Below are 27,385 nucleotides of genomic sequence, written 5' to 3' on the forward strand. Positions count from 1 at the left end.
TTATTGTAGACAGCAAGCCATGAGCTAGCTACATGTTGATAAGACATGTGGGCTATGGTTCCTTCCCTGTGCATAAAAATTAACATCACCTTTCTTCCAAATTAGGCATGTTGCAGGAAACCACATCATATAATATTTAGTGAACTGCCAGACCTATCTGAAACAGATCACTAAACAAATCATCACTGTACATAACAGTCATCATGAAGACCCACACACACGTTATCTAATTTGATCCTTACAAGAATCTGGTGAGACAATGCCTGTCTCCATCTGACGATGAGAACACTGGATTTAGGGGATGCTGATGAAGAACGTTAAGTAAGATCTCCAGAGTCACCCAGCCAGTCATCGGTAGAACCAGTTTTAAACATCAGGCCTTCTGACATTCTTGCTCCAATTTTAGAATTATTTCTATGATACAACACTATAATTTCTAAAACAAACACACACAAAAAACAGGCAGGCTGGCATAAAGAAGTGAGGTTTTTGAACTCAAAAGGAATTAAAATACGTGGAACCTTTGAAATGACTTTTTAAAACTTAAAATGTCACAGAATAGTTTGGAATTTGCCAAAGGCTCAATCTGCATGCCCTCTGCTCAGTTTTAGAGGAATCTAGGGATAGAAATATATGAATCTGTGGTGTTGATATGTGAATATTATTATGGAAGTTACAATACATGAAATGAAGAAATACAAAGGAGACGGTGCTGGTGATCTGAGGGCCAGGAAATGTGTGCCACCTAATTTATAGGTTAATAATCAAGGATAATCCAGACTCTTAATTTATAACAGGCTGTCAAGTTAGTCCATATGAGAACCTTTTAGAAACTTACATTTGTCTTATTTTGTTACATATGCTCATTGTAAAACAATATTAGAAATAATCATTTAGCATTTTCACATGAATAAAATAGAAATACAGTAGTTGCCTATTTGGAAGATATTTGATCAAAAGAAACTATTCCTTCTTAGCTATTAAAAGAGTTTGTGAAAGATCATTTCAACGTGGTATTAAACAAAAAGACCAATTTCTGTGTGAAAAACTGAATCTTCTTAAACTTTAATGTGCATATGAATCACCTATGATTCTTGTTAAACATTCTGATTGAGAAGGTCTGGGGTGCGGCGTGATGTTCTGATTTTCAGGAATTCAAAGGTGATGCGGATGCTGCAGGTTCTGGGACCACACGTGACTAGCAAGGCATCCTTGTAATCACTTTGGAACTGAACTTCAGTGGGATCATGTAGGATCGAACTTTGATTAGAAACACCCACATGGTTGATGGGTTTCTCAAGTTGCTCCACTATGAGCTAACAATTTACCTATTGATGTATCTATTCTACTAAAAGGTCTGTGAAAGAATAGAAAGTACCTTAACATAGCTTATGAAATAAAAAGATTGCTAACTTTTTAGTTCTGGTTTTACTTTTTATTTTCCCCGTTAATAAAGCAAATTGTGCAGAAAACTTCAGATACTGGCTTGAGTTTTTTCTTTAATAGATGAAGGTAGCTCAGACATTTTAATTTATTATCCCAGAAAGATAGTCTCAGATCAGATATTTTATGGATGAGGAAAGCTAGCCATTTTGAGGTTTATTATAGGATAAGAGTAGGGTTACAAAATTTAGCAAAAACAAAAAGAGAAAACAAAAGTAAAACTCCAAACGAACAACAACCAAAAATAATGGGATACCCAGTTAAATTTAAGATTAATTTTTTTTAGTATGAGTATATCTTATTTAATACTAAAAAAATTGTTTATCTGAAATTTAGATTTAAAGATTAAATCAGATTGAATTCAGATGAAAAGATTAAATTTTTCAGTATGAGTCTATCCCATGCAGTGTATGGGATATACTTATACTAAAAAAGAAATTATTTTTTTGAAATTCAGATTTAACTGGTGTCCTGTGTTTTACCTTGCAACCCTAGATAAAAGCATATCCCAAATTTTAACTGACCTTGAAGTGCTAAAAGATAGAGGCGTGCTGGGGTAGTTAATTAACATACCCACTGATGGTATTGTTTAAATATTCAAACTGCACAGAAAATTGCTTTCTGGATTTGCCAGTACCATGTAGAGCACTCATTTATAACTGCTGTTGATTTGTGAAAACTCTTTTAGGAGATTTGTGCCCAGAAGGCCACACTTAAAAAAAAAATCATGATAGAGGCCAAGCTGGAAATTAAGTTGAGTGTTAATGTTGATAGCTTCCTGTTCAGGGAAGGACCAGGTGGGGCAAAGCAGGAAGGTTTTTCTTCCAGCTCTCTCCCTTTTCTACTTTTGGAGGGCTGGAGAAGCTCAGTGGGGAAATGTAGATAGTGGTTTTTTGGGTAGAATCATGAAAGGTTCTTAATATATCAGATTTCAGCAAGCTGATTGGATTTAAGATTATCTTTGAAAGAAGGAAGGAAATTGTAACATGGTTGCAGGTACTCTCTCACCTCTTGCTTATCAGTTGTTGAAAGCAGATTTTACCAAACTTTAAAGAAGGTAATCTAGTTTTGATTTCACTTTTATGTATACATGCAATAAACAGTTTCAGATACTTTAGCAAAGCTAAAAGGAATTGCCTCATTTTCCAGCTGCCTTTTCTTGCTAATTTTCCCTTCTACCAATTTCCAATACTAATAGTCATTTCTGTTCTGGTGTTTATAATTAATTCTAAGTTGGAACCAAGATTTGCCTGTTAGCAAAATTCTTTTAAGTGTTTTGCCCCTATTTAAGCAATTAACAATTATGAATCCCCTACTCCATTAAAAATATAGTAAATTCACTTAGTTCCTAATTTAGGAACTACTTTGATAGATAACTACTTAGAGAACTACAAATTATATTCGTATGTATGACATGAGCTATATTAAATAAAATGTATTTAGTAAAAATGTGAAATCTAAATTATGATAAGGGAGGAAAGTTAATTTCACCTGAACTGGTTCTTTACCCAGTCCACATAGGAATTACACAATCTATCTTCAGATGTCCCCTTTCCTCCTCCTCTCCCAATTATGCCAACAGGAACACTAGTGGGTTAAGTTACCTTGGGACTTAGTTATCTACATGCCAACATGTACATGCCTACATGTTCTAGGATGGGATTAAATACACTTGCTTGTTTTCAGAAATGATTTAGCTGATCTCAAGTACCTCACACATTGCATTATTAATAGTGCATTGTTTGATTTAGTGAAAAAAGAACTCCTTTTTTTTGTCTCTAAATTGCAGGTGTGCTATTTCTGGAAAGGATGAAGAAGACACCAGTTATATGCAACCCTTAAAGTTGCTCTATTAATCTAAGTGAAATTCATTTGCAAATGATCTGTGGCTCTAAGAAGTCATCAAAAAGAGGAAGTTCTCTTAACTGAAGGAAATTTTATGAGAGGCAACCCTTACAAGAAAAAAATTAAGACCAGTTCCTATCAATGTGGTTATTGTTCTTTCAAATATTCTTCCTAGAATTTTAACAGTAATTTGTTGAGCTTTGGGCAGAAGGCAAATATTTGAATTTCTAGATCATAATTTGATCCATTTTAGAATTCGGAAATTTCAAACTACATTGTACATGGCATTATATCAGATTTTAGTGATGTAACTGATTATGTGTATATCTGTTTATTATTAAATGATCACTGCCTTTTTAAGTAGTAATGTATTTATCTTAAATGTGTACTTTAGTAGAGTAGTGTTATTTCCAAAAGCAGCAGTATGAAGTGACAGTCAATGAAAATTTTCTAAATCTGAATAAATCCTCCAATTATGCCTTTATATACTAAAACAAAAAGGCATGTAAATGCCCTCACAGGTTAGAGAAAAAGGAAGTTGATACTGCTAAAGAGTTAAGGCAAAGTGTCACCATGGGTTTGCTGTCAAGGGTGTGTTATCCCATTTTCTAAAGCTCTGGAAACAGTGACATAGCTCAGTGTGAGTTAGTATTGCACTGTTTGGGCTTGTTTAAGGTACAGAAGTTTTACAGTTAACCATATCACTAAAATTCATGTAATATTTTAACTTTTGCAAAGTGAAATCACACAAAAGGAGGATATGAAACTAAACTATCTTTAGTGATTAGTTTGAAAACAAAAAAATTTTTCCCTCTTCTCTAAAGGGAAAAAAAACCTGAAAAAAGACCAAGGCTTTAAGTGAGCAAATTCTCATTTAAAACTGAAGTGTGTTGAATTGAAAAAAATCAAGGGTCTGCAAACCTTGTCTGTAAATATTCAGTCAATATTTTAGGCTTTGTGGCCCATATGGTCTTCAGTGCAACTATTCCATTTGGTGGAGGTAGGTGTATGTAGCACAGAGGCAGCCCTAGACGAGATGTAAGCAAACAAGTATGACTGTGTGCAATCAACTTTATTTCATACACTGAAATTCGAATTTCATGCCATTTTAAGTGTCTCCAAATAGTTTTTGAAAAATATGTTTTCAATCATTAAAAATCATAAAAACCAATCCTAGTTCGTGGGACAGAGGTCATAGTACGCTGATCCTGATCCCTGAAATAGTTGGAGCCACGGTTTTCAACGCAGCCTGAACTTAATGTCATTGTACAAAGTTTGTCAATTTTGAACTGTGTAGATGATTAGATTAGGTTTGTGGGAAGCACATTGCCCAATGATTCTATTCTATGAAGCTCTGGTGTAACAAACCATAATTTTGAATACTTCTCTGGAGACTTTTGGGTGCAAATTTAGAGCAAAAAATGTGTACAATGAACAGATTTGAAATACTATAGTCATATTGTTTTCTGATTGAGGAGAATAAATTCATTTTAAATGTTTAGGATGGTTGCTGGTGAATACATAAGAGAGTTGGATTTAATCTTTGTGATCTCCCGGGAGTAGATGCTGCAGTCTCCCATGCCTGGAATGTACGGTGAGAGAGATGTTGGAAGCATTAGTCAGAGGACTACTTACTGGTGAAGACGCTGGCCAGAGCATTTAAGATTTTGTTGGCTGGTGAGACTAACTTTTAAGGGCCCTTAAAACAAGAGACTTTATACTTCTATAACTTGGGCAAAGATTTAAAAACTTCTGACTTTGGTTTTCTAGATATGAAGCTAACCATGGCTCAGCATATTTGAGGTTGGCCTAGTCCAAAGGTTATTTAAGAATAAAGTCTGTGAGAACACGATGTATGTGAATAGTTCCTCCTGTTTTAAGGAGGGAGGAGAGAATTGGAACTGAACTTGTCTCGTCAAAGCCTCTAGGCAAGATTACACCAAAACTTACTCAAGAAACAAACAGTATGATAGACCCTAGAAAAGGAATCAGTACCCCAGGCTTCTCGCCTTGGCCTTGCCACTTTGGAAGATCGCTTCATTTTTGGACTTTCTTGCGCTATTAGGCATATGGGAATACTATCTACCCAATTATGTGTAGTCCCTTATTTGGTCTTGTTAGATGTTAATAAGACCAAAGGGTGGTATAAATTTAAAGTAATAAGACTGATTGGTTCTCATCTGTGGTTCTCATCTGTTCTCAAAAACTTCAGAGCTTCTAAAATTGAAATGACGTCTTTCTTTTCTCCCCCCCACCCCTTTTGTCCTACTTATAATCATTACAGAACTAGGTATACACCATCCTTGGAGGAATAGTTTCTGATTCATCTGGATTAGTCCCATTTTATTAGTTTACATTTCAGCCTTCCAGTATCTTATACCTCCTGCCAAAGTGATTGGAATTTCAGAAGTGCATCCCTAGTCAATTTTCTAAGCTACACAGAAATGAGAATGGATGCATTTACATCATTTTGGCCTTCGGAAATCCTTATTAACATTTAGTAATAATATTTAGTTTGGGTGGTATCGGTCAAAGAATATATCCAATTTCCCCCTTTTAAATATGCTGGCTATATAAATGTACTTATGCTATCTTAAGGAAAGCAGTAGGCAGATGACAATAAAAGCTGCTTAACTATTAACCTGCTATTTGTCTAACTTTGAAATAACTCTCCTAGCTTAATGAATTCCTTTAGGCATCCACATAGTTGGGTATGTGCTTTTCCCCTAATAATTGGTAGAGAGTGAACTTTTTTGATGTGAATCTTTGACCCCTGGAGAGTGTGGTTAGGTATTATAACAATTGTTGGTTTATGCTTAGAATGCCAAATTGTTTTGTGTTTAGCACTTTGGCTCCTACATCTTCAGAATGTTTGTCTTGAAAAATAACAAAACTGAAGGTACTCAGGATGCTTTGATATAAATGTTCACCCCACCTTCCGATAATGTTTAGTACATACAAGCAACATCAAGAATATGAAAGGCCTTGTACTCTGCTATTGGGGCTGCAGACACGCAGGCCCCTACGAGATGACAGAATACCAAGCAGGGTAAATAAGTGCTTCAAGTGGTTCAAAGTTCTGTAGCTGACAATACTGAAAGTTTGCTCTGTGCCAAGCACTGTTCCTCCTTAAAGAAACTGAGAATGGGTAAGAAAGCATTTAGGAAACGGTAGCGAGTCATGGTGATATAAAGAATAATGAAGAAAGGAGAGGTATAATGACGAAAATAGTAATAAAAATAAGAAAATTAAGTTTTTCCTAATAAACTTTGTGTACATTTTAAACAGTTCATCTTATTTAGGCTCATCCCTTGGGGATAACTTTTTTTAAGCAGGAAAACTTTGGGTAATAGCAAACATAAGATTTCATATAAAATGTTAGTTGTAAGCATTGCTATTTAAATAGATCCTTTAATCCACTCTTGAATGTATAATCAAACAGCATTTGACGTTTTTGTATTCAAAAATTTACGTATTGAAAATTTATCTCTTCTTCACATACTTGAAATCACCTAAACCAGTTCACTATTTTCCAACGGTTTTTTATATGCCTCAACACCAAAGAAATGACAAGATGTCTGGTCGGCTCACAGGAGAGAGCATTATTTGAAGCAGGTAGAATGGGAGCTGGAAAAGGGAGCGGCTCATACAAGCAAACAGATCCTGATCAGATATTCAAATATGTTTTCAAAGGAGTGGCATTTGTGCACGTCAATAAGCTGCTCCATGTAATTACTTCCTATTCCCGGGCTCCGCCTAGGACTGCAGCCTGCTGCTGACTCACCAGACTGCTCCGAGTTGGTTTCTGCTGGGTTTCCCCACTGCCTGCTACACGTGAGTTACTACGGGAATGAAAGTTTCTACCCGTCTCCTTAACAACCGTGCAGCAGCCAGGCACCGACAGTGAACTCTGATCTTTCCACTAAGAACCAGACCAAGGCAGAGAGGGTGAAAAACGATGTGCCAGGTGTCACTGCCAACCAAGCTGACGGATGACAGTCCCCCGCCCTAGGGCGTTCTTCAGCGGCACCCCAGTTTCAGCGTCTTTACTCCCACCCATCCAAGTTGTTAAACTGGCATCTTGTCTTGCAACGCTTGCAGATGCTGCCCACTGAACTCTTCCTTTGCGTCGTCAGTGATTCTCAAGCTTTGCGGCACAATGGAATCACTGGAGTATAAAATAATAATAATAATAATAATAATAATAATAATAATAATAATAATAATAAATACTGATGCCTGGCTCTCATCTCCAAACAGTCTAATTTAAATGGACTGGATGAGAGATAGACAGCAGGGATTTTCAAAGCTCCCCAGGTGATTCTACTAGGCAGCAAAGTTTGGGAACGTTTGCTTTGAGAATCACTCTTCCCATGCAAGGGAAACCTGTCCGTTAAGCTTACCTAATGACCACTCGGTGGGCTCCCAGACCTCCTGTCTTGGAGATCTACCGGGCCATGGCCCCTGATATCTTAGTTTGGCAGAAAAGAACCCTAGTAAAGCAATGGGACATTTCCAGTAGGGGCACTGGCTAGAGAAGGACCCGTCCCCCTTTGCTAAAAACAGCTAGATTTAGCGCCCACGAGAAGCATCTTAAAAGTTGCAGTTCTTTCGGTTACCTTTTGATCTCTGTTCTGTTTCATTCCACAATGTCTTGTTCGGCAAAGCTGTAAGCCTTGGGTCCTCTCAGATTAGAAGCAGGTGCTGCGTTCAAACCTCAATCAAGATGGGACTGCACGCTTCACTTCGACTGGGACGGAACCGCCGCCTCGCAGCGCGGCCCGAGGGCAGATACTATGCTAATCAAGAAAGTTCTTCCGTCTCCTGGCGGGCGGGAGGGTGCTGGTTTGAACGCTTTAACCCTTGATTTTACATGACTGTACTACAGTGCGTTTAGTGACCTCCTCTGGCTTAGTGGGTCTGGACCACGTACCATTTTTTGGAAGAGCAAGTGATGGAGAAAACCCTCAGGGAGGAGACAGCAGCGTCGGCTGGTTCAGAGATAAAGGGACCGCTAATGTTCGGAATTATTAATTACTCCACGCGCTAGGGACCCAGCGAGGACTAGCAGAACGAGACTGGGGGTTAAGACAAAGGCTCCTCCTGATCAAATGGCTGCAACGCCCCTTCCTCCGAGGTTATGGCTTTGCCGTCTGCACTGGACAACCATTGGTACGGGGCTGGCAAAGTGACTCCAGGGGTGACCAAATCAATTGGCTCTTTGGGGGTTTGAAAGTCTGTATTTCCGAACGATCCAGGCGCGGGGGCGGGGGTGTCTTTCTGTGCCCACCCCTCTTTCGCCCCTTTGTGGGATTTCTGGCCTCGGTACAGCCCGTCTAAGGGTGAATTGAAGAATTGCGTACGGAAGCAGAGTGGGGGAATCGCTGAGTTACCCTCGCTCCGCGTGCAGGGTGTTCCCTGAAGAACAACAACTTGGGCTCAAAATACTAACTCCCTCTCTTTCCCACCGACCCAGCTCCGCAGTCCGGAGCACTGGCGGGAGCCGAGTCAGAGTGGGCAGCGGTGAGGCTGAGAGGGGAAGCGGAGGGGGCAGCAGAGCTAGGGCTGCCGGGCTTGCTCCCCCGCCGGCGGGCGCCCGTGCGCTGCACTTCCTGGTCTGCCCCCACGCGCGCAGCTCCTGCCAGTGCCCCTCGTTCTCAGTCCCGGCGCCGCGACTCGGATGCCTCTAGGTCAGTGCGCTGCGGGCGCGCGCCCGCCAGACCCCTTCGTCACCAGCGCCAAGTGTCCCTGTCCTGGACAGCTCCGGCCCTCACCCCCAAGCCACTCCACTTTGCTCCTGCCAGCGTGGCAGCCCCGAATCCCTCCCCTTTCCCGGGGTGAGCATCGCTGGCGCCCCGGGAGAGATACAGCCCGCGGGAGCGCGGCGGGTGCCCACCGGGGGCCCCGGCGCCGACCCCTGCACAACTTCTTGCTGGGCTCGGAGACCCCCCGGTCCCGCTGGCTCGGCTACCAGTTGACTGCAGCCCTCCGGCGGCGGGAGGAGGCGAGGCCAGCGCCTGGTCTGGGAGGGACTACGCCAGGGCAGGGGGTGTCTGGGTGCGTCAGGGCGGTACCGCTTTAAATGCACTTGACTCACCTGCTCCGGCGCGGTCGCCTCCTTCCTCTACTGACAGCTGGGGGCTTTGTTTTCTCCACCCACCCCGCCGGTCGCGCTCCGCCCCCACCGCCACACGTGACTCGCTGTCTGCTACCGCCGCCGCTCGGCTAGTTCACGGAGAGAGTCAGGTCCTCGCTACCACCCTCCTCAGGAGTGAGGGGTGGGGACCCCAGCGGAGCAGAGGCCGGGCCGGGTCCGGGGTGACCCACTGGCGGCTCAATTGGAAGGCGGCACACTGGTTAGGACCCTAGGAAGCCAGGGTGAGTTGGTAACAGGAATAAAGTGCCAGCTGGGGAAATGCGTGGGGCTGTTAGGCCCCACTCGAGAAGGAGGAGGCCGGTGCGACTTGAAGAAGGGGCTTGAAACGGCTAACGCCACACACCGAATTAAGTACCTGACGGGGGGTGGGGGGTCTGCACAGCAAACGACGTGCATCCGGTTTTTACACCAATTGTTTGTACCTGGGGAACTGATCATCAGGGGCAAACTAGTTTTGTCATGAACGTTATTAAACTGGGCAATTTTAAGGCGAATAATACGATTAACAAGGTAATAATACCAAGTTTTATTGAGGTTTCAAATCTGCTTTTTGGTGCTGTTGATATTTGGATTCTATTTGGCAAATTGAATCCAGGCTGGATAAGCTAACTCCAGATTATTGATGTGGGCACGTGTCCATTTGGAACAGCACCTATTTTGAAGGAAATGAATTGAGAAAATGATCTGGCTTCAAGATGCAGCTCAGTCTCTGCTGCTTTTGGAAGCAGTCCCAAAACTTGCTGATCTCCAGTGTTTGAAACCTCAAGAACCTGTTGTCTCAATCCTTCCTTTTGCCCTTGCAGAACGCATACATACATACTTTTCTCCCCCAAAAATTGCAATTCAGGGGAAAAATTGTCTCCATTTCTCCAGCATCCATTCAAGTGAAGTCTGCATATTGGAGTGACTTAACCCAGTATTTCCCAAACTTTAATTAAACTCTTCCCTGCTCCCATAAAACTGATACCTCTTTGGTAATAAAGATGATTATTTGCCTTGGGTAACTCTCAATGCTAATTCAGGGACCTGGCAAGGATGTGAGACACACACTGTAATTATCCCAGTTACCTTCCTGCTGCTCCCAGATGTTTCTGTGAGACTTTGCAGAGGGATCACCAGGGGTCTTGTTAAAACCAAATCTGATTGGGTGGGTCTGGGGTTGGACTTGAGATTCTGCATGTCTAACAAACTCCCAGGTAATGTCAGTGCTATTGGTTTGAGGACCACATTTTGAGTAGCAAGGCTTAGAGCACCCAATTTGGCACTGGTCAACCTATTTTAGCTCCTGACTTAATAGCTCTGTGACCTTAGGCAAGTTTCTTAACAGTCAAGCCTCCAAAAATGTAAAAGAGATAGTACTAATAATATCCACCTCAATCTTGAAAATTAAATGAGAAAACCCATCTGAAACACCTAGTGTAGTTCCTGGCACACACATATGTAGGATTTAGAAAATGTTAACTAACTCTTGGGGGTTATCCTTCCAAGAGGAAAGCTGGCACAAAGTCCATATGCGCAGGGGGAGTAAGTAGTATGTGAAATGGACAAAGGGGTTGAGGCAGTCAACCCCTGAATGACAATTGCACCCCTTTAGTGCCTGGTATTGGCCAGATGTGGAGAATAAGTTTGTTGAATAAACGAACGACTATAATACAGAGCAAATCACGCATGTTTAGAAGTTCTTCGGTTTCGAGCAAGAACCTCGCTTGATGGTAGATCGTAGAACCGCACTCAATCATTCTGATGGAGGCAGAGGGTTCCTCTGACTGCTCTCAGGACCAGGGGAACATGATCTCAGCGTCCATGGAGACAATTTTATGAAAAAAAGATTAATGCACCAAAAGGTGTTTGTGAGAATACGGCTTTCCAGTGAACTAGATGGCTTATACCATGAAGGCATTTCCAGTAGTGAAGTGGTTTGGAAAAGCAGTCTGTGATCAAAATGTGAAAACCTCCTGAAATGGAAGGGCGTTCTCAGCACCACATGAAAGCTATTTTCATTTGAACATTTTTAGAGTTCTTTTTTAAATCTGATTGTTCTGTCAGCACATAGACTGGATCTGTCTAAAGGTAATTTTCAGGTTTAACCAGAAAAATCCCACAAAACAAACTGTAAAGAAAACAAATCCCAAAACATGTTCGTTAAAGAGCTTTGAAATATTTTAAAAAGTTCGGTTTCTTCTGCAAAAACTTTAAATCTTGATAAATTAGTTCTGGGAAATTGAATTAAAAAATCATTTTGCTTTTTATTACAGATAATGTCCAGCTGCCTGTCAGATGGATAATCTATTTTAATATCTGAGAGTGTAAATGAATTGTTAAGGACTAGTACATTTTTATCCTCATTTAAAAACCTTAAAATTGAAATTTCAATGAATTTATTAATGAAGATACGGTATTCTTAGCTCTCAAAATGAATGGGTATTGTCATCATAGTTCACATATCTCCCTGCCTTATTTTTCCTTTCTCTGTCTTCCAAATATGTTTCCTAAAACTCATTTCTTGGCATTTTATTTTTCTCACTTTCTGCCATTTCCCTTGGAAATTTTATTCATGTCTTATGTTTAATTTTCAAGTGTGTGAAGATTACTTCTGAATCTATACCCACATTCTTAACTTGTTTTCAAGCCCTGTTTCTTTGTTAAAATTACTTGCTAGGCATTTCCCACCACTCTAGAAATTTCAGTGTGCTCTAAATTAAACTCCTCCCTGCTCCCATAAAACTGATACCTCTTTGGTAATAAATAAAGATGGTTATTTGCATTGGGCAACCCTCAATGCTAATTCAGGGACCTGGCAAGGATGTGAGACAGACAGTATGATTATTCCAGCTACCTTCTTGCTGCTCCCAGATGTTTCTGTGAGACTTTGCATCGATAATGACTGGGGCCAATTCATGTAAAAACGATTTACTAATATAGCATCCTCATTTGCAGGTGTGGGCTGCTGCATAAATGGTGATCAGTGTGAATTGAGCTTGTGAGAGAATATATCAGTCAGGGTAGGCTAGATTATGCTGCTATACCAAACATCTCCAGCATTTCAGTGACTTAATAGAACAAAAGTTAACTTCCTGCTTATGCAAAGTCTCCAGGGCAGCTTTCATGGTGACTCATCATTCTAGTCTCCTTCATTCCCATGACCTCTCCATGAGCACCATGGCAAGGGAAGAGGATGGGAAACTGCACACTTGAAGTGCTTTTACCCAGAAGTGACACAGATCACATCTCACATTTCACTAGTCAAAGGAAGTTACCTAACTTTAAGGAGTGTGTGCTCAGGAGGAATAGGAAAGTGGAATTCTTGGGGCACGTGAGTAATGTTTACCACAGGGATCCATTTTATGTAGTTGGGGTGAGGGATACAATCTAATTGAAAACACTCTCCTTATAGTAGAGGGTGAGCATAGATTACCAGTTGGAGGAAGGTACCCAGCTGTGTGTGGTGTCTTTGGAGAGGCATTGTTGTGGTTATTATACAATATTATTATGTAGACAGATACTTAACAGTGAAAAATTCTGTCTCTCTGCCTGTCAGAATCACCTTATGATTTAAACAAGGTCAGTCTACTCCAGGCATTGATCATTTAAACTCTTCTGTGACACAGGAGCCAGGAAATATCTTCCATCTCTATTATACCCTGGGGGATACACCAACCATTAATAAGTAAAGCTTCATCAACACAAGAAAATTTGCTAATTTTGCTGACATTGATGGTCAATCTCCACTTGAGGAGTGAATGTGTGTCTATGAAGAATGAAATATTTCAGTGGGATCCAATTGTCCCAGGTTTTCTCCTATAATTTTCTGAATTATGCTTTTGACAGAGAATTTTCTTCAAGAGACCTAATGAGTAAAAATCAGTCATAAACATAGGGAAAAATCTCTCACATCAATGTGAAAAAGAATAAAATCATGGTTTTCAATAAGCTTTTTGTCTTCTTTCTCCGAAGTGCCAAGATTCTAAACTTGATACTTAAGGGACACCTCCCAAAACTTCATGTACTTACAAGAGACAAAGCACTAATGAATGCTTTTAGATCCAAAATGTTATATAGATATAGGATGTTATAATGTGTTGCTGGGCACTGAGTAGTGCTTTTGATCTCAACAATATTATGTAATATATGCCCACATCCATCAGTGACATTCTTTTAAAAACACTTACCTCTTATAAAACTGTTCCCAAATAAACATTTTTACATAACTTCAGCATCTTCCTAAAGCTAATGTTCTGAGAGTGTCAACCACACATTTCCACAAATATCTAATACAAAAGATTGAAGGAGAGGCAGTTTGTCAATTTTTTCAACTGTTTGTGCAAGTATTTTTCATTTTCTCGGACTTATTTTTAGCTCTGAGTCCTTGCTAAGCTGTAATACCGCTTAAAGTATAGATGATAACCTCAAAAGATATGGTACAGCAAACCATTGATAAATGTGTTGATAATACCATGTAAGACTGAGATGGAAATGTTCATTACCAAGATATGATAGACTTTCTCAAGATGAGTATCAATGGTGGCATAAGGTGATACGTCACAGGGATTACAGCTTTGTGATGACTCAAGTGTCTTGTTATAGAGTAAATGTTGAAATGAAAAACAATACCCCCTTCAAAGCATTGTTTGAGTTCTTCTGAGTAAATATTTGTGATTTAGCTAAAAAGTACCATCTTTTTACAGATGAAGTTGAGAAGCTTAAATGACTCATCTAAGTCCTAATTTTTAGCTATGTTCACTAGCAAAAACTGCTGCCTCCATACGGAAACAAAACAGCAGAGTGAGAATATGTTTATTATATATGTTGGTGTATCAAAGGCTATGCTTAATGGACAGCAAAAGGAGTAAAATGTTACCATGGTTCATGCAAAGCCATTGTTTGATAGAAGTGTCTATGATTTTACACCACGTTGAGAAAAAAAAACCTCACAGTGAAATAAGTTAGACATATATATTATTTATATGTGCTGCTTAGAACAGATGTACAACAGTTATAGAAGAATCAACTCTTTCTGTATTTTTGTCACAGTACATTTTGAAGGCAGCAGATTTAATTAATTAAATATATTGTTGATTAGTAATTATTTCTTTAAGGGTAAAGCTATGTCCAAACTTACCTCCTTAGTCTCTGAGGCCAAAAGACAAAATCTGTTTAAGGTTTTCTATTGCAACTCCATGGAGCCCAAAGCCCAAATATCTTTCTAGGGACCAATGGGATCACCATCATCTTACCTTAGGAACTCCTGGGAGACAATGCAGCCAATTTTTGTTGAGTTGAAAGATATTCTTGATTTATTAAACATTACCTTGCCAATTGCATTTTCGTTGCAGTTCCCCTATATCCTGTCCACCAGTGTGTGAATAATAGGTAATTGATTCCTTGTATCTCTTCATAATCTTCTTTTTGGTCTAATTCTTTAACAGAAATTTGCTCCTTCGGTGTTTCTAATTTTAAAATTGCTTTAGTCTTTCTAAGTTGTAATTTTTTCCATCAGTTTTGTGATGCCTTTTACTGGGCACTTTGTTAGATGCTGCAGTTACCCAAATGGTCTTTGGTCTCAAGGGACTTACGGCACAGAGAAAGATGAATGTGTGCACAGGGTGGCTTGAGGGGTGTTAAAAGGTATGAGAAAAATGGTAAGAGAAAATGGATAGTTAGGGAGAACATCAGAGAAGGGCTCTCACTTGTGTTGACTCTTGAAGGATGAAAAAGAATGTACCAGGTAAGAATAGTTTGGAGTAAGGCAGCGTGTGTGGGCAGAGTATTCCAGAGGGGGAATGTGAAAGCAAAGATATGATCAGAAATTCAAGAATGAAGAGAAATTCAATGTGCCTGAAGGATCGGGTGTATGGAATAGAGAGGTCAGCGGGGGATAGATTAAGAAAGGCCTGATGTGTCCAGCTAACACTGACGAGTGGTCTCCAAAATGGCGTGAGAATACACTAGGGTTATATGAGATGATACACTGGGATGTGGGAGGAAAATATGAAAAATGGGTATCTATCTTAAAATGTGAGGAAGTACTTAGGCTACACTAATAAGTAACATATGCCTGACACTGGTGCTCTTCCTTGGTCTGTGTGTCAGACAGAGGGAATTACCTGGTGCATCAGATTCTGAGGGAAGGTCTGAAATCCACAACATTGAGAGGGTATCTCTAACTCCCTTACTCATTCTTAAAGCAAACTGCAGCTATTATGCATACTTGGTTAAATGCATTTATATATATTTATCTAGTTTATTAATCTAAGCCTCATAAAATGGATAAATAACTTTCAAAGATTGGAGATAACAGGAGTAATACAAACATTATGAATTTTCACAAAAATCCTTGCAAAATTCATGAATGATTTTGAAAAATGAGTATCATAATTTCATTAGCTCATCCAATGATAGACTTCCTCTGTATACGTGGTTGTCTGAGATGTATTCTGCAGCTCTGCCAGCCATCAAACCAAATATCGAATTGAACTGCACTTAGAACCAAATTATAAATTGCTTTATAACAGGGCTGTAAAAGTTTCCCAAAATTATGAATCATATTCAATCACATTATTCTCACAAAATAAGATTTTAGTAATAGCAAAAGATTTTGCCTACTATTAAAAAATAGAATATAAAATAGTTTATTTCATCTTTATCTCACTCTTTAAAATTTCAATTTTTATGGTACTTTTTATGTGTACAATATATTGATGCAGTAGTTGTGTGTGTGTGTGTATATACATACATATATATATACATATATATAATTTATAAATGAATGTATATGCGTGAGATAAGAAATGTTTTACTTATAGGAGTGTGTAGGCAGAAGGAAGCCAAAAGAGGTATTAGAGCAAAGGTGTCTATGAGTATGTTTGTGTTGTTTTTTTTTTTTGACAGACGACTTAAATAACACTATGGAACAGAAGACGAGAGACCAGAGTCCAGAAGACGAGAGACTAGAGTCCAGAAGATAAGCCAGGAGCCTACTATCCTGATTCAGAGAAAAGTTGATGAGGACCAGTGATGGAGAGCAGAGGCCACCAAAGCACGTGGAGTGGGGTGGGGTGGGGTGAGGGCGGGGGTGGTGGGGAGAGAGACAGAGACAGAGAGAGAGAGAGATACTGAGAGAGTCCCAGGTTTGTAGCTTGCCAATCTGAGTGGATGGTGGAATTGTGATTTGAGATGAGGACACAGGATATTGAACAAGATACAGAGTTCAGTTTAGGACACATTAAGTCAGAGGTGACCAAGAGATTCCTGGGAAACGACTAGTGGGTGTTTTAAATACAAATCTGAAGCTCAGGAGAGCTTAGAAATACAAGTTTTACAGTAGCTTAATTTCTCAACCTGCAGCTTTTTCTACAGCTGCTGGTCTTTAAAAGTATCCCTTAATTTAAAGACAAATTAACACAACAGTCTAACATTTATAATTATTTATAATGTAATAAAAATAATTAAGAATCAACTTACCATTGCATAATGGTAAGACATCATCAGTACACGGACAATCTTAATATTAATTTAAATTAGTTTTGCATTCTACTTGACCTCTTTAAACATATATTTTCATTCGCTGTTTTTGTGTGTTTATTATTTCGTTATATCTCAAGTGATATCTAGACTATAGTTCATTCTCTCATACTATATTCTGTCTTTTCACACCTAAAATGTTGTTGTGTAAGCCTGCCATTTATTTTCTTTTACTATACTGTAGAAATTGTGAAAGTTTTCTGATTCTGCCGTACACATGTCCGTATGTCAGGAATCATGGGCATTGTAAAACCACGGTGTGATGTCCTCCATCCTCTCCATGTTGTTTATTGAACAACCTGCCAAAATATGTTCTCGCTAAGTTATGAGGATGCCTTTCACATGCCATTCCCCCTGATCCTAACCTTATACTTGCTAAGCATCTGCAGATAATTTACCAGTTTAATTTTTAGGTTGCATACAATTCTATTTCTAACCATTTATCTCATAAATAAGATTTTATAAATAATGCCAAATAGATATTTACAATTTGAAATTTTTTATATCATGGTTTTGTGGCATTTTATTATTTAACATCTCAAGCACTTATGCACTATCTTCTTTATGAAAATGGAATTAATTTTAGTCCACTAGATTGGAAGCCCCATGAGGGAAAGAAGTTTTGTTCATTTTGCTTACTGTTAGATGTCCAGTGTGCAGAACTGTGTCTGGGACATGATGGATGATAAATAAAAATCTCTGAATGAATACATAAATAAATAAAGGAACAGAATAGACTCATAAATGTCTGGATTTTAATTGTCTCCCTTTCTATTTTTTTTAAATCCAAATCTTCTTTACCGTACTGTATTATTTCTGTGCAATTTAACAACTCCATTTATTTTCTTAAGACTCAGTTTGACATAAGTCTATTGTAAGATAGTTATTTTCATACGTACAATAAGTTTTAATCTTTCCGCATTGAGGAGAAAAAGTCCTTTCAATCTTCTTTTAGCTTACAGATATATCAAAAACCATAAACACAGCTTATGTGAGTCTCTCAGCAATATTTAGGTCGGAGGTGAAGTTTAGTCTTAAAAATAAAACCCAGCATTGATAAGCAAACGTTCTCTCTAGAATATAACAAATAAGTAAATAAATACAAATATGTAAAATATATTAAAAAACAGAACAGGAAACCTAAAAATCAGTTCCTTGAAGACAACGTCGATCTCTACCAGTGAAACTCTAATCATAGGCTACATTTTGAGGCATTACTAATATGGCATTTAACCAAATCCACAAATTAATTCTCGTCATTATTATCACCACTTCACAATAGTTTTTCTCCATTTAAAATCTAAGAAGAGTAATTGGGAAAAATGCCACTTAACCATCTCAGAGAAATCCAGCTGCTGGGAGCATATGTTGGCTCTGGGGACTTGGATCAGGCGTCCTTAAATGAGGATAATGGATGGAGAGTGAAATCTGCAGTGGTGGGAGAGTCAGGCCGTGAAACTCCCCAGTCAATTGTGCTTCCGAGAAATGCTAACATGGTTTGCCATGCTACCATGTGTTTCTTTGTTCTCTAAGAACACCCATTCTGTTCACCACTCCTGAGTGCACATTTAGTTTTAGCTCATAATTAGGAGTGTAAATGAGTAAATATAGAATGCTAAATAGGCTCCTATTAAGATTCCATACAGGCCCCTTCATAACTCTTCTCCCTCTTTTTATTTTCTTTGCTGGGTTTTTCACTCTTATGAGGATCTTACAAGATTAAACAAATTTTGGGCAAATCACAAACATTTCATGTTACTTGAAAACAAATGTGTGGTCTCAATAGTGATGATGACACAGGAGTGTGTCATCAAGAAAGGGACCAGGTGCCCACATCACTGCCACAAAGACCTTTATGGTGGACACAGACCTTCCTGGTTATCTCCAGAATAGTGGTATTTTTTGATGCACTCTGGCTAAAGGCTGAATGGGAAACATGTTGTTTATTCATAATGATCTCTAGGCTGCACCAAGAGGAACCTGGTACAACTGTACATGTTTAGTGTACACAACTTGAGAATCCTGAAGATAGGTGTGTATCTGCCAAGTGACACACTTTCAACCCTGACCTGTAGAGACCTCAGATTCCAAAGGCAGTGCCTCACTGGCTTTTCACATCAGGAGAAAGGGCTGTGTATTTAAAGAAAAAATGAAATCATCAAAAAACCCAGAAATAGTCAAATAGTTAAACAGATTGTGGTTCAGTTATGTGATGGATTGTTTGGTAACTGCCAAAAAGCAAAATCACGTTAAAATATTAAAAGCTATGGAAAAATGATCATTTTAACATATTAAAGGACAAAGACAAGATTCAAAAGTTTTAAATCTTGTATATCCAGGATGATGTCATTTGAGTTCAATGTTTCCATATATTTCTATTCATAAAAAAATAAGTAATTAAATAACTGCAGAAAATATTTTTTAAATGGTGGTATTCCTGGATTACAGGTAATTTCTATTCTCTTCTGTACTCTTTTATACTTGTCAGTTTTTAACATATATATATCTATATATCTGTATCTCTATACTCTATCTCTATATCGAGAAAGGGAGAAATAGAGAGTTTTTAAGAGAGTGGCTTTGGCTATTTTAGGATGATTGTGGGGGCTGACAAGTCTGAAATTTACAGTGCAAGCCAGAAGGCTGAGGGCTGAAGGGTTGAGATTGCAGTCTTAAGGAGAATTCCTTCTTCTTTGGGAAACCTCCGTCATTTCTCCCATCCACGTACTAACCGGGCCCGACCCTGCTTAGCTTCCGAGATCAGACGAGATTGGGCGCATTCAGGGTGGTATGGCCGTAGACAGTCATTTCTCTTAAAGCCTTCAATTGATTGGATGAGGCTCATCTACATGATGGAGGGTAATCTAATTTAATCACATTTTAAAAATACTCCCACAGCAACATCTACACTAGTGTTTGACCAAACAACTGGACATCACAGCCTAGACAAGTTGACACAAAAATTAACCATCACAGCTTTCATGCAATTCCCTCTCCTTCCTTTTATTTCTAGTTAACAGGCTTATTTTCCAGTTGGGTAGTCCTCCCTTCCCATGCAGTCCATGGAACTTTTCAGGTACATTTTCTTTTTTCCAGTAACAGTGACGGTCCAGGGGAGGTGAAATGAGCTGGATGATCTTAGCAGTGCAGGTTTAGAGTTTTAGAATTCTTGCCTGGAGTGCTAGGAAAGAAGCCCTATCTCCATTGTAGAGTGCGGTGCACACAGGAAACCTGAGGCCGATACTGTGAAAAAAGATTGTCTCAGGAAGGCTAACATCATGGAAGGGATGATGGAACTCAGCTTTGCTGTCCGGTTTAAGGCTGATATAAACTAGATATAGAACACTTAGCTCCCCATATTGGAAATAGGAGCAAATCTTTTCCTTTTATAGAATCTGTAGATTACTGCTTGAAATGGCCTGACAATGAATGCGTTTTCAATGTCTATTTTCTTTTTCTTGGACACTATGGTTTTGTATTACTTTTAGTTTCAAATGGCTTCAAAACCAACTCCCCCAATTATGCTGTTACAGGCTCTTGCACACAAGAGTATTTCATCAATAATAATATATATTGCCTATATATACTTGTAGTACTTTTAAAAGCTTTCAAACATATTTTTGTAATAGATCTATTATGTGATTTGATTCCCATGATGTTTATGTGGGTTAGGCAAGTTATTATGATACTTGTATTGAAGAGATTTGCTTGCTGTCAGGGAGTGGCTAGTGGTAGAGGTAGACCTTCCCATGGACTAAAAGAAAGGGCTGAGAAATGAAGTTTTATTGCATGAAGTTATGATCTGTGTCATTAGCAAAGAGAATACCATTTTGGAGTTTTAGAACCTTGGTTCAAGGTTATGGTCATCAATTCATGACCATCTTTCTCTTCACATATATCATCCTGTCACTAAAAATGGCCATTGGTGAACTGAGGTCATTGTGATAAACTAGTTTTTAAAAAGTCTTATTTACCTTGTGTTAACTCGCATCATCCTGTAAATTATTCAACAGTGAACAGGAACTAAGGGCTTAAGCACTGTTACAATTTATTAGCTTGATCTGAATTTTAAAATGGTTTGAGATGTATCCTACATTTATATTTTCCTAAATTACATTAAGCAGAAGGTAAAGACAATGGATAGGGGGATAATCATAAATTAGAAGATAGGAAGTAATTAGAATGAATTCAGGGTAAAACCCTAGGTAACGACATCTTTTGCTTCCATTTACTTTTATAAAAGCTCTGCTCGCCTTGTGAATACAGTTCCATCTCATTCAACTATGTTTACTATGTTTTGTTTTAATTACTTTTTCCCACACCCTCCTCTTGACCAGGCTTTGCATCTCTGGTGTTTATAAAAACTAAGAATATTTAAAGAGTTTTTAAAACAGATTTTTAAACAAATTAAAATTGCCAAAATTGCCAAAGCCTTTTAAATAACTACAAGGCGTTTTCAGAGTTCTGGATAATAAGTGTGGATTTGCAGGGTAAGACAGACCTGCTAAATTGAGCTATTTAAGCTAAATTATTTATTTTTACTTCTGCTAATAAGACTCCAAGATGTAGATGTGAAGGAATAGAATAAACACGTTTCTTGGAACACTAAAGGAAGGAAAGAATATGAGTCATGTGCATATAGACAGACGGGAATTTGTTTAGAGAGGAATTAGCACTGTGGGGCATTAATATACCTATTCTAGAATAAGCAAATGATCCAGGATTGAGGGTCAGGACCCTTCTGGCACCATGAATTAGTAACACTAGAAATAGAAAAGTTTTATCTTAATATTTAGCATGATTGAATTATTTCTTTTTGGAACACATTTGGTAGCGATTTCAGGAAATGATTACTGATAAGACATGAACCAAGGCTGGTTTTGTGTTCATGTGATGACCATATTGAAACTTCTGGCTAACTAAAATTTTGTAAACACCAAAGTCTAAAGTAAAGAACTGATATCAGTTGTCCAGAAAACTTCTTAAAACAAAATTTTATGGCTGAGCCACTTTCAAATTACATACAGAGGGTGCCAAAAAATGTATACTTATTTTAAGAAAGGAAAAAACTATTAAAATTGTAATACTCAATATATACCGATAACAAAAGATGAATGCAAGTCACGTTTGATTTCCGCAATTATACGAGGTGCTCAAAGTGGTTACCATCAGTGTCCATACACCTCTGATTATTGCGAACTACTGCTTGGCAACATTGACCAAAGTGTCCACATGTATACATTTTTTTTGGCACCCCGGTATACATTCTAAAGATATAGGAAGGAAGCACAATTAATTGTGGTAAAGTATGCTAACTAAATAACAGCAGTGACAAGACAAATAATTTTTGTGTGTATGCAGAAAAAGCAGAATCAGTTCTTCTGATTTCCAAAATCAGTTGGCAATTTTCACTATCACATGTCAAGCATTAGGTTTCCCATTACTGAAATTTATGCTGTCATTAGGCATCTACAATGTGTAAAGCATTCTATTGGGCACGATGGATTATATAAGCCAGGTTCCACAGTTGCTGCCTGCAGGTTGCTTATGGACCAATATGAAAGAAGACTCCAACTCGGTTATTATACAATGGGGACTCTTTAGACCCCCTATATAGATGTGTTATCTGTTTTCAAAGGTGAAGCTAGTGACTCCACCATAAAATTAGGTGCTGAACAAAACTTTAGTGGTTTCTGAAAGAAATGATTGGCTGTGCATGGTTAAAAAAAAATGAATGGGAACCCTTGAGAAGAGTTTCCGAGTGGTCCTCTAAAATATGAAGGCTGCAAGATAGATACATCCCAAATGGAATCCTCATAGGCAGCCCATGCTTCTCGTTTGGAAAGAAGGTAGTCTCCTGTTCACAGCATCTCTAAGTGGCTGCAGATGCGGGATGGAGATCCATAAGAATACTCAGTAACACCGAGTATAGCTGGACAAATATAAATTCTCTGAAATGAGTTGAGTCTCTGCTAGATCCTTGGTCTGCATGAAGCCAATTTATATGAGCCATTAGTTGTGATTACAGTTGATTGTCTTGGCCCAGTTGCATGGTGGGAAATGAACAGATCTGCTTCATTATCCACTTTCTCAGATCAATAAATCATTGGGGAATTAGGAGTCTTGTCCAGCTCTGTGTCATGATATTAAGTATGTGGGCAGCAAGTCAGGAGGAACCTCTCTGTAGGGTCACCACAGCCTCTCTGAAACCCTCTCCTGAACAGAATCCAGATCTGGGCTTACCCTCTCTGTTATCTCCCACAGAACGTTCAGAAAGCAGAGAGCAAACGAGTCCTGCTTAACAGGCTTTCAAAAGAGCAATAAAAATAGCTCAACCTGATTCTAAGAAAAGCTAACATTTGTTTCAGTTACCTTTCTGGGTGTGAATTTTTTTAAAGGTAAAACCAAAACCCACACCATAATTGGTATTTGTGCCTTCACTAACTGTTGGATAAAGATAGGCCAGTCCATTAGCACATTCAGGGCGGGAGAGAGCCAAACTATTAAATTGATGAGTCTTATTCAGACTAGGATGAGCTGATTGGAGTGACAAACAGTACTAATATATTTTAATTTTCACTTGGAACCAAACCCTGAGCCCGATTTACATCTTCAGATCAACTGATGTGGGTCCACAAGTTTGAGATGGGTGGTCTCCAAATGCTCTTCTGCTTCATATGCACTGACATCATTGATGGGCTTTTACCTCAAGCTGGTACACATTGGGCTGGACAGACGCCTTGTGGCCGGGTAGCACTGACAGCCTCTGGGCCATGCTGGACAGGTATCACATTCTTCTCACTCACACTACATATTCCTATGGTTGCATTGCCGCATTGCTGTAATTAACTGTTTATTTACATCTTAGAAGAAAGTGCCTGTAACTCCTATGAAGTATGAGGAAGAGTAAAATATGACAATACTCTGCTGCCTTTTCATATGCTATGCATATTTCAGTGCATCTGTCCTTTGGAATGTGGTATTTCCCAGGTCAATGATCAAAAGTTGAAATACTCCTATGTGAACCAGCACATTATGTACTTAGGTTTTTAATATTGATTTAATAAACACTTCTCTGCAGTATATACAATATCAGGCATGTATAGCAGACTTTCCCATGTGTAAAGCATTATATTAATTAAAAGTCATAACCACATCATTCTGTACTTCAAGATTTTAGATAATGATTCTCTTCTTGTTTCTTTTGTGTGTTACCAATTTTAATGTAGTCCAGTGATAAATGTTTAAGAACGTGTGTTTCAGTGTTCTGATAAAAATGACTGTCAAAATGTGAATACACTCCACACTTCCTACATATTCCATTAGTCATTCTTGCAGGAAAAAATGTGAATAATTTATTGGTGAAAAGTTTGAATTAATCCACTGATAACTTCAATCACGCTTAATGATTCCTAAGGGTATGCCGCTTTGGAAAAAAAAAAGGCATGCTCTTTGTTAAGAAGAACAGTGACTCCTTGAAGGACCAAGAAAATAATTTCACCTCCTACAGAAAAATCAGCACACAGTCATCTATTCTATTTCCGTATAATGTAATCACATTGGGTAAACATTTTTTCTTTCATTATATTTATAACTGGTGTTTTTAATTATATCATTTTTATGTGGATTCACCTGCAGATATGTAATAAAGATTCTTTGATATTTTAAATTCTAGGCAAAATCTAGGTGAATCATAATAACAATTAAAAAGTTAAAATGGATTGAATATTTGTAATGTTATATGAGCAATGTTTTCCATTTAGTCCTCAAAATGATTCCTCAAAATAGATGTTATGGGTTTTTTTTCCCTGTTTGCAGATGAGGAAACTGAGACACAGATTTGTTTCTTAAGGCCATACAACTTTTAAATGCTTGAGTTAGTGTCTAGCCTAAGAAGTTGGAGTTCATGTTCTTGAGCACTCAGCTATGTAAGCACACGCTGCCGCTCCCCATCTCAGGATTTCCCTGCCCACATTTCACTGTTGAGGGTCATGTTCTATGAAGATAATTAGTCAAATAATCTTCAAGAGTGATCTTTACTCATTGACTCTACTTTCTCATCTCTCTTCCCCGATCAATTCTGCAATCAGGCTTCTGTTCTCACCACTTTTTATAAAATAACTTTTTATTTTGAAATAGTTTAAGACTCACAAGAAGTAGCAACAATAGAACAGAGGAGCTCTGTATCTTCCTCAGCACTTGATATTATCAGTATTTTTTATTTTAGTCACCTTGATAGGGGTGTAACGGTATCTCCTTCTTGCTCTCATCTGCGTTTCCCTTATGGCTAAAGACACTGAGGATCTTCTCATTTGCTTACTTGCCATTCATATAGTGTCTGGTAAAATATCTGTTTAAGTCTTTTGTCTAATTTCCAATTGGACTGTTTATTTACTGCTGAGTTTAGAGGCTTCTTTAAATATTTTGTATATATGTCTTTTGTCAGATACATGATTTGCAAGTATTTTCTCCTAGTCTGTGGTTTGTCTTTTTAATTCTCCTAACAGAGTCCTAGAGTAAAAGCTTTTAATTTTAATGAATTCCAATTTATTAACTTTTTTTTCTTAGGAATTTTTCTTAGGAATCATGTCACATCTAAGAATGCTTCACCTAACTCCAGGTCATGAAGTTTTTCTCTAAAAGTTTTATGGTTTTGCATTTTGCATAGCTCATAGATGTATTTTTTGTTTGAGATTAAATTATTTTTATTTAAATTTTTTCAATTATAATTACCATTCAATATTATATTAGTTTCAGGTGTACAGCATGGTGGTTAGTCATTTATATAACTTATAAAGTGATCCCCTTCTGTAAGTTATTTTGAGTTAAATTTTAATTAAGGTGTGAAGTTTAAGTCAAGGTCCTTTTTACTTATTTTTGCCTATTCCAAAACTGTAACAGAAAACAACCTTTCAAGAATATTTTCGGGGCCAGCCCGGTGGCTCAGGCAGTTGGAGCTCTGTGCTCCTAATGCCGAAGGCTGCCAGTTTGATTCTCACATGGGCCAGTTCAGATGACTCAGTTGGTTGGAGTGCGGGCTCTCAACCACCAGGTAGCCAGTTCTACTCCTCAACTCCCGCAAAGGATGGTGGGCTGCGCTCCCCGCAGCTAATAACGGCAACCGGACCTGGAGCTGAACTGCGCCCTCCACAACCAAGATTGAAAGGACAACAACTTGACTTGGAAAAAGTCCAGGAAGTACACACTGTTCCCCAATAAAGTCCTGTTCCCCTTCCCCCTAAAAAAGAAAAAAAAATCTTAAAAACAAAATTTCCATCTGTACTCCTTGAAATAAGAAGATAATATTGTAGTTTCAATTTTTATTTTAAAAAATGATTTTTATTACAAAATATATGCTCATTGTAATAAATTTGGAAAATATTAAAACATCTCTGCCTCCACTTTCTCCTCCTCTTGCATCGTTTCTTTTTTTCTCCTGTTCTTCCTCCTCTTCCACAAGCTTCTTCTTCTCCTGGTTCATGGAAATGATACACATAGATTTTACAATGGTGATCTACTTATGTGGAAAAAAGAGAAAGATGAGGGAGGGGCTTAGGTAGGTAGGTAGATAGGCAGATAGATAGATAGATAGATAGATAGATAGATAGATACATAGATAGATAGATACATAGATAGATAAATAGATACAGAGGTTGAAGCAAATATGGTAAACAGTTAAATATGCTTAATCTTGGTGGCAGGGACATGGGAATCTATATTTTTTTCTGTTCTGGTCTGTAGGCTAGAAATGTTTTAAAGATAAAATGAAAATGAATAAAAGCCCTCAAGGTGTCTACTTTCAGATGAAGAGACACTAAACATTTATGGTCTTTATTATTGAATTATACCAAACTGGGCAGTCGAAGGCAGTGTCCCCGCCATCCCAGGGATGGTTGAATGATGCTCTTACTGTTTAAAATGCACCAGTGCTTTTATTAAATGATATAAACAAATAAGACAGAGTGTAATCTATACTGAATATTTGGGTAGGTGATGGATAGGAGATGAACGATGGTTTCCTTACATCTTTTTATAGGTATGCTATTCCGTGGTATGTGACAGAATGAGTAAATGACCTGTATGGCAATTTTGGAAATTTTCCTGATGTGTTAAGATAATAAGAGCAGGCAAGTGAGCGACTGGAAGTTATTAGCTCAGCAGGTCAGAATTTTCCTTCAGAATCAAGTCACAAATTTTATAGGTTTTCTAGGTTTAGTTTGCTGATGGGTCGGTTACATTTATTAGAATATGTTCCCTTTTCAGACATGTTGGCTCCTATCTGCCACCTGATTAGGCTCTGGAGATTTAATATTGAAGTATAAATATTAATAGGCCCTAAAGATGGAGGTGACTGTCTAAAAGGTAGATAGTATTTTAAATTTGTACTTTATAGTGGTGTCCATGCATTAAAATGAAGCA

General features: G+C 38.3%; 1 protein-coding gene across 4 annotated transcripts in view; it reads right to left on the reverse strand.

The window, feature by feature from the left end:
* MAPRE2 (microtubule associated protein RP/EB family member 2) overlaps positions 1 to 9,488 on the reverse strand; it is a 142,777-nt gene extending 133,289 nt beyond the window's left edge. The window contains exons 1-2 of one of the 4 annotated variants that reach the window (XM_081078179.1): positions 9,386 to 9,417; positions 7,908 to 8,112 (exon numbers count right to left, since the gene is read on the reverse strand). In XM_081078179.1, coding sequence (XP_080934305.1) covers positions 7,908 to 7,931 — 24 coding nt within the window. In that variant the 5' untranslated portion in view covers positions 7,932 to 8,112; positions 9,386 to 9,417. Of the gene's footprint in view, positions 1 to 7,907; positions 8,113 to 9,385 lie in introns of all 4 variants that reach the window. The other 3 variants (XM_081078177.1, XM_081078180.1, XM_081078178.1) reach the window with 3 other exon arrangements.
* Positions 9,489 to 27,385: the final 17,897 nt, after the last annotated feature.

The sequence above is a fragment of the Rhinolophus hipposideros genome (assembly GCF_964194185.1).
Source record: "Rhinolophus hipposideros genome assembly, chromosome: 17".
Lineage (NCBI taxonomy): Eukaryota > Metazoa > Chordata > Mammalia > Chiroptera > Rhinolophidae > Rhinolophus > Rhinolophus hipposideros.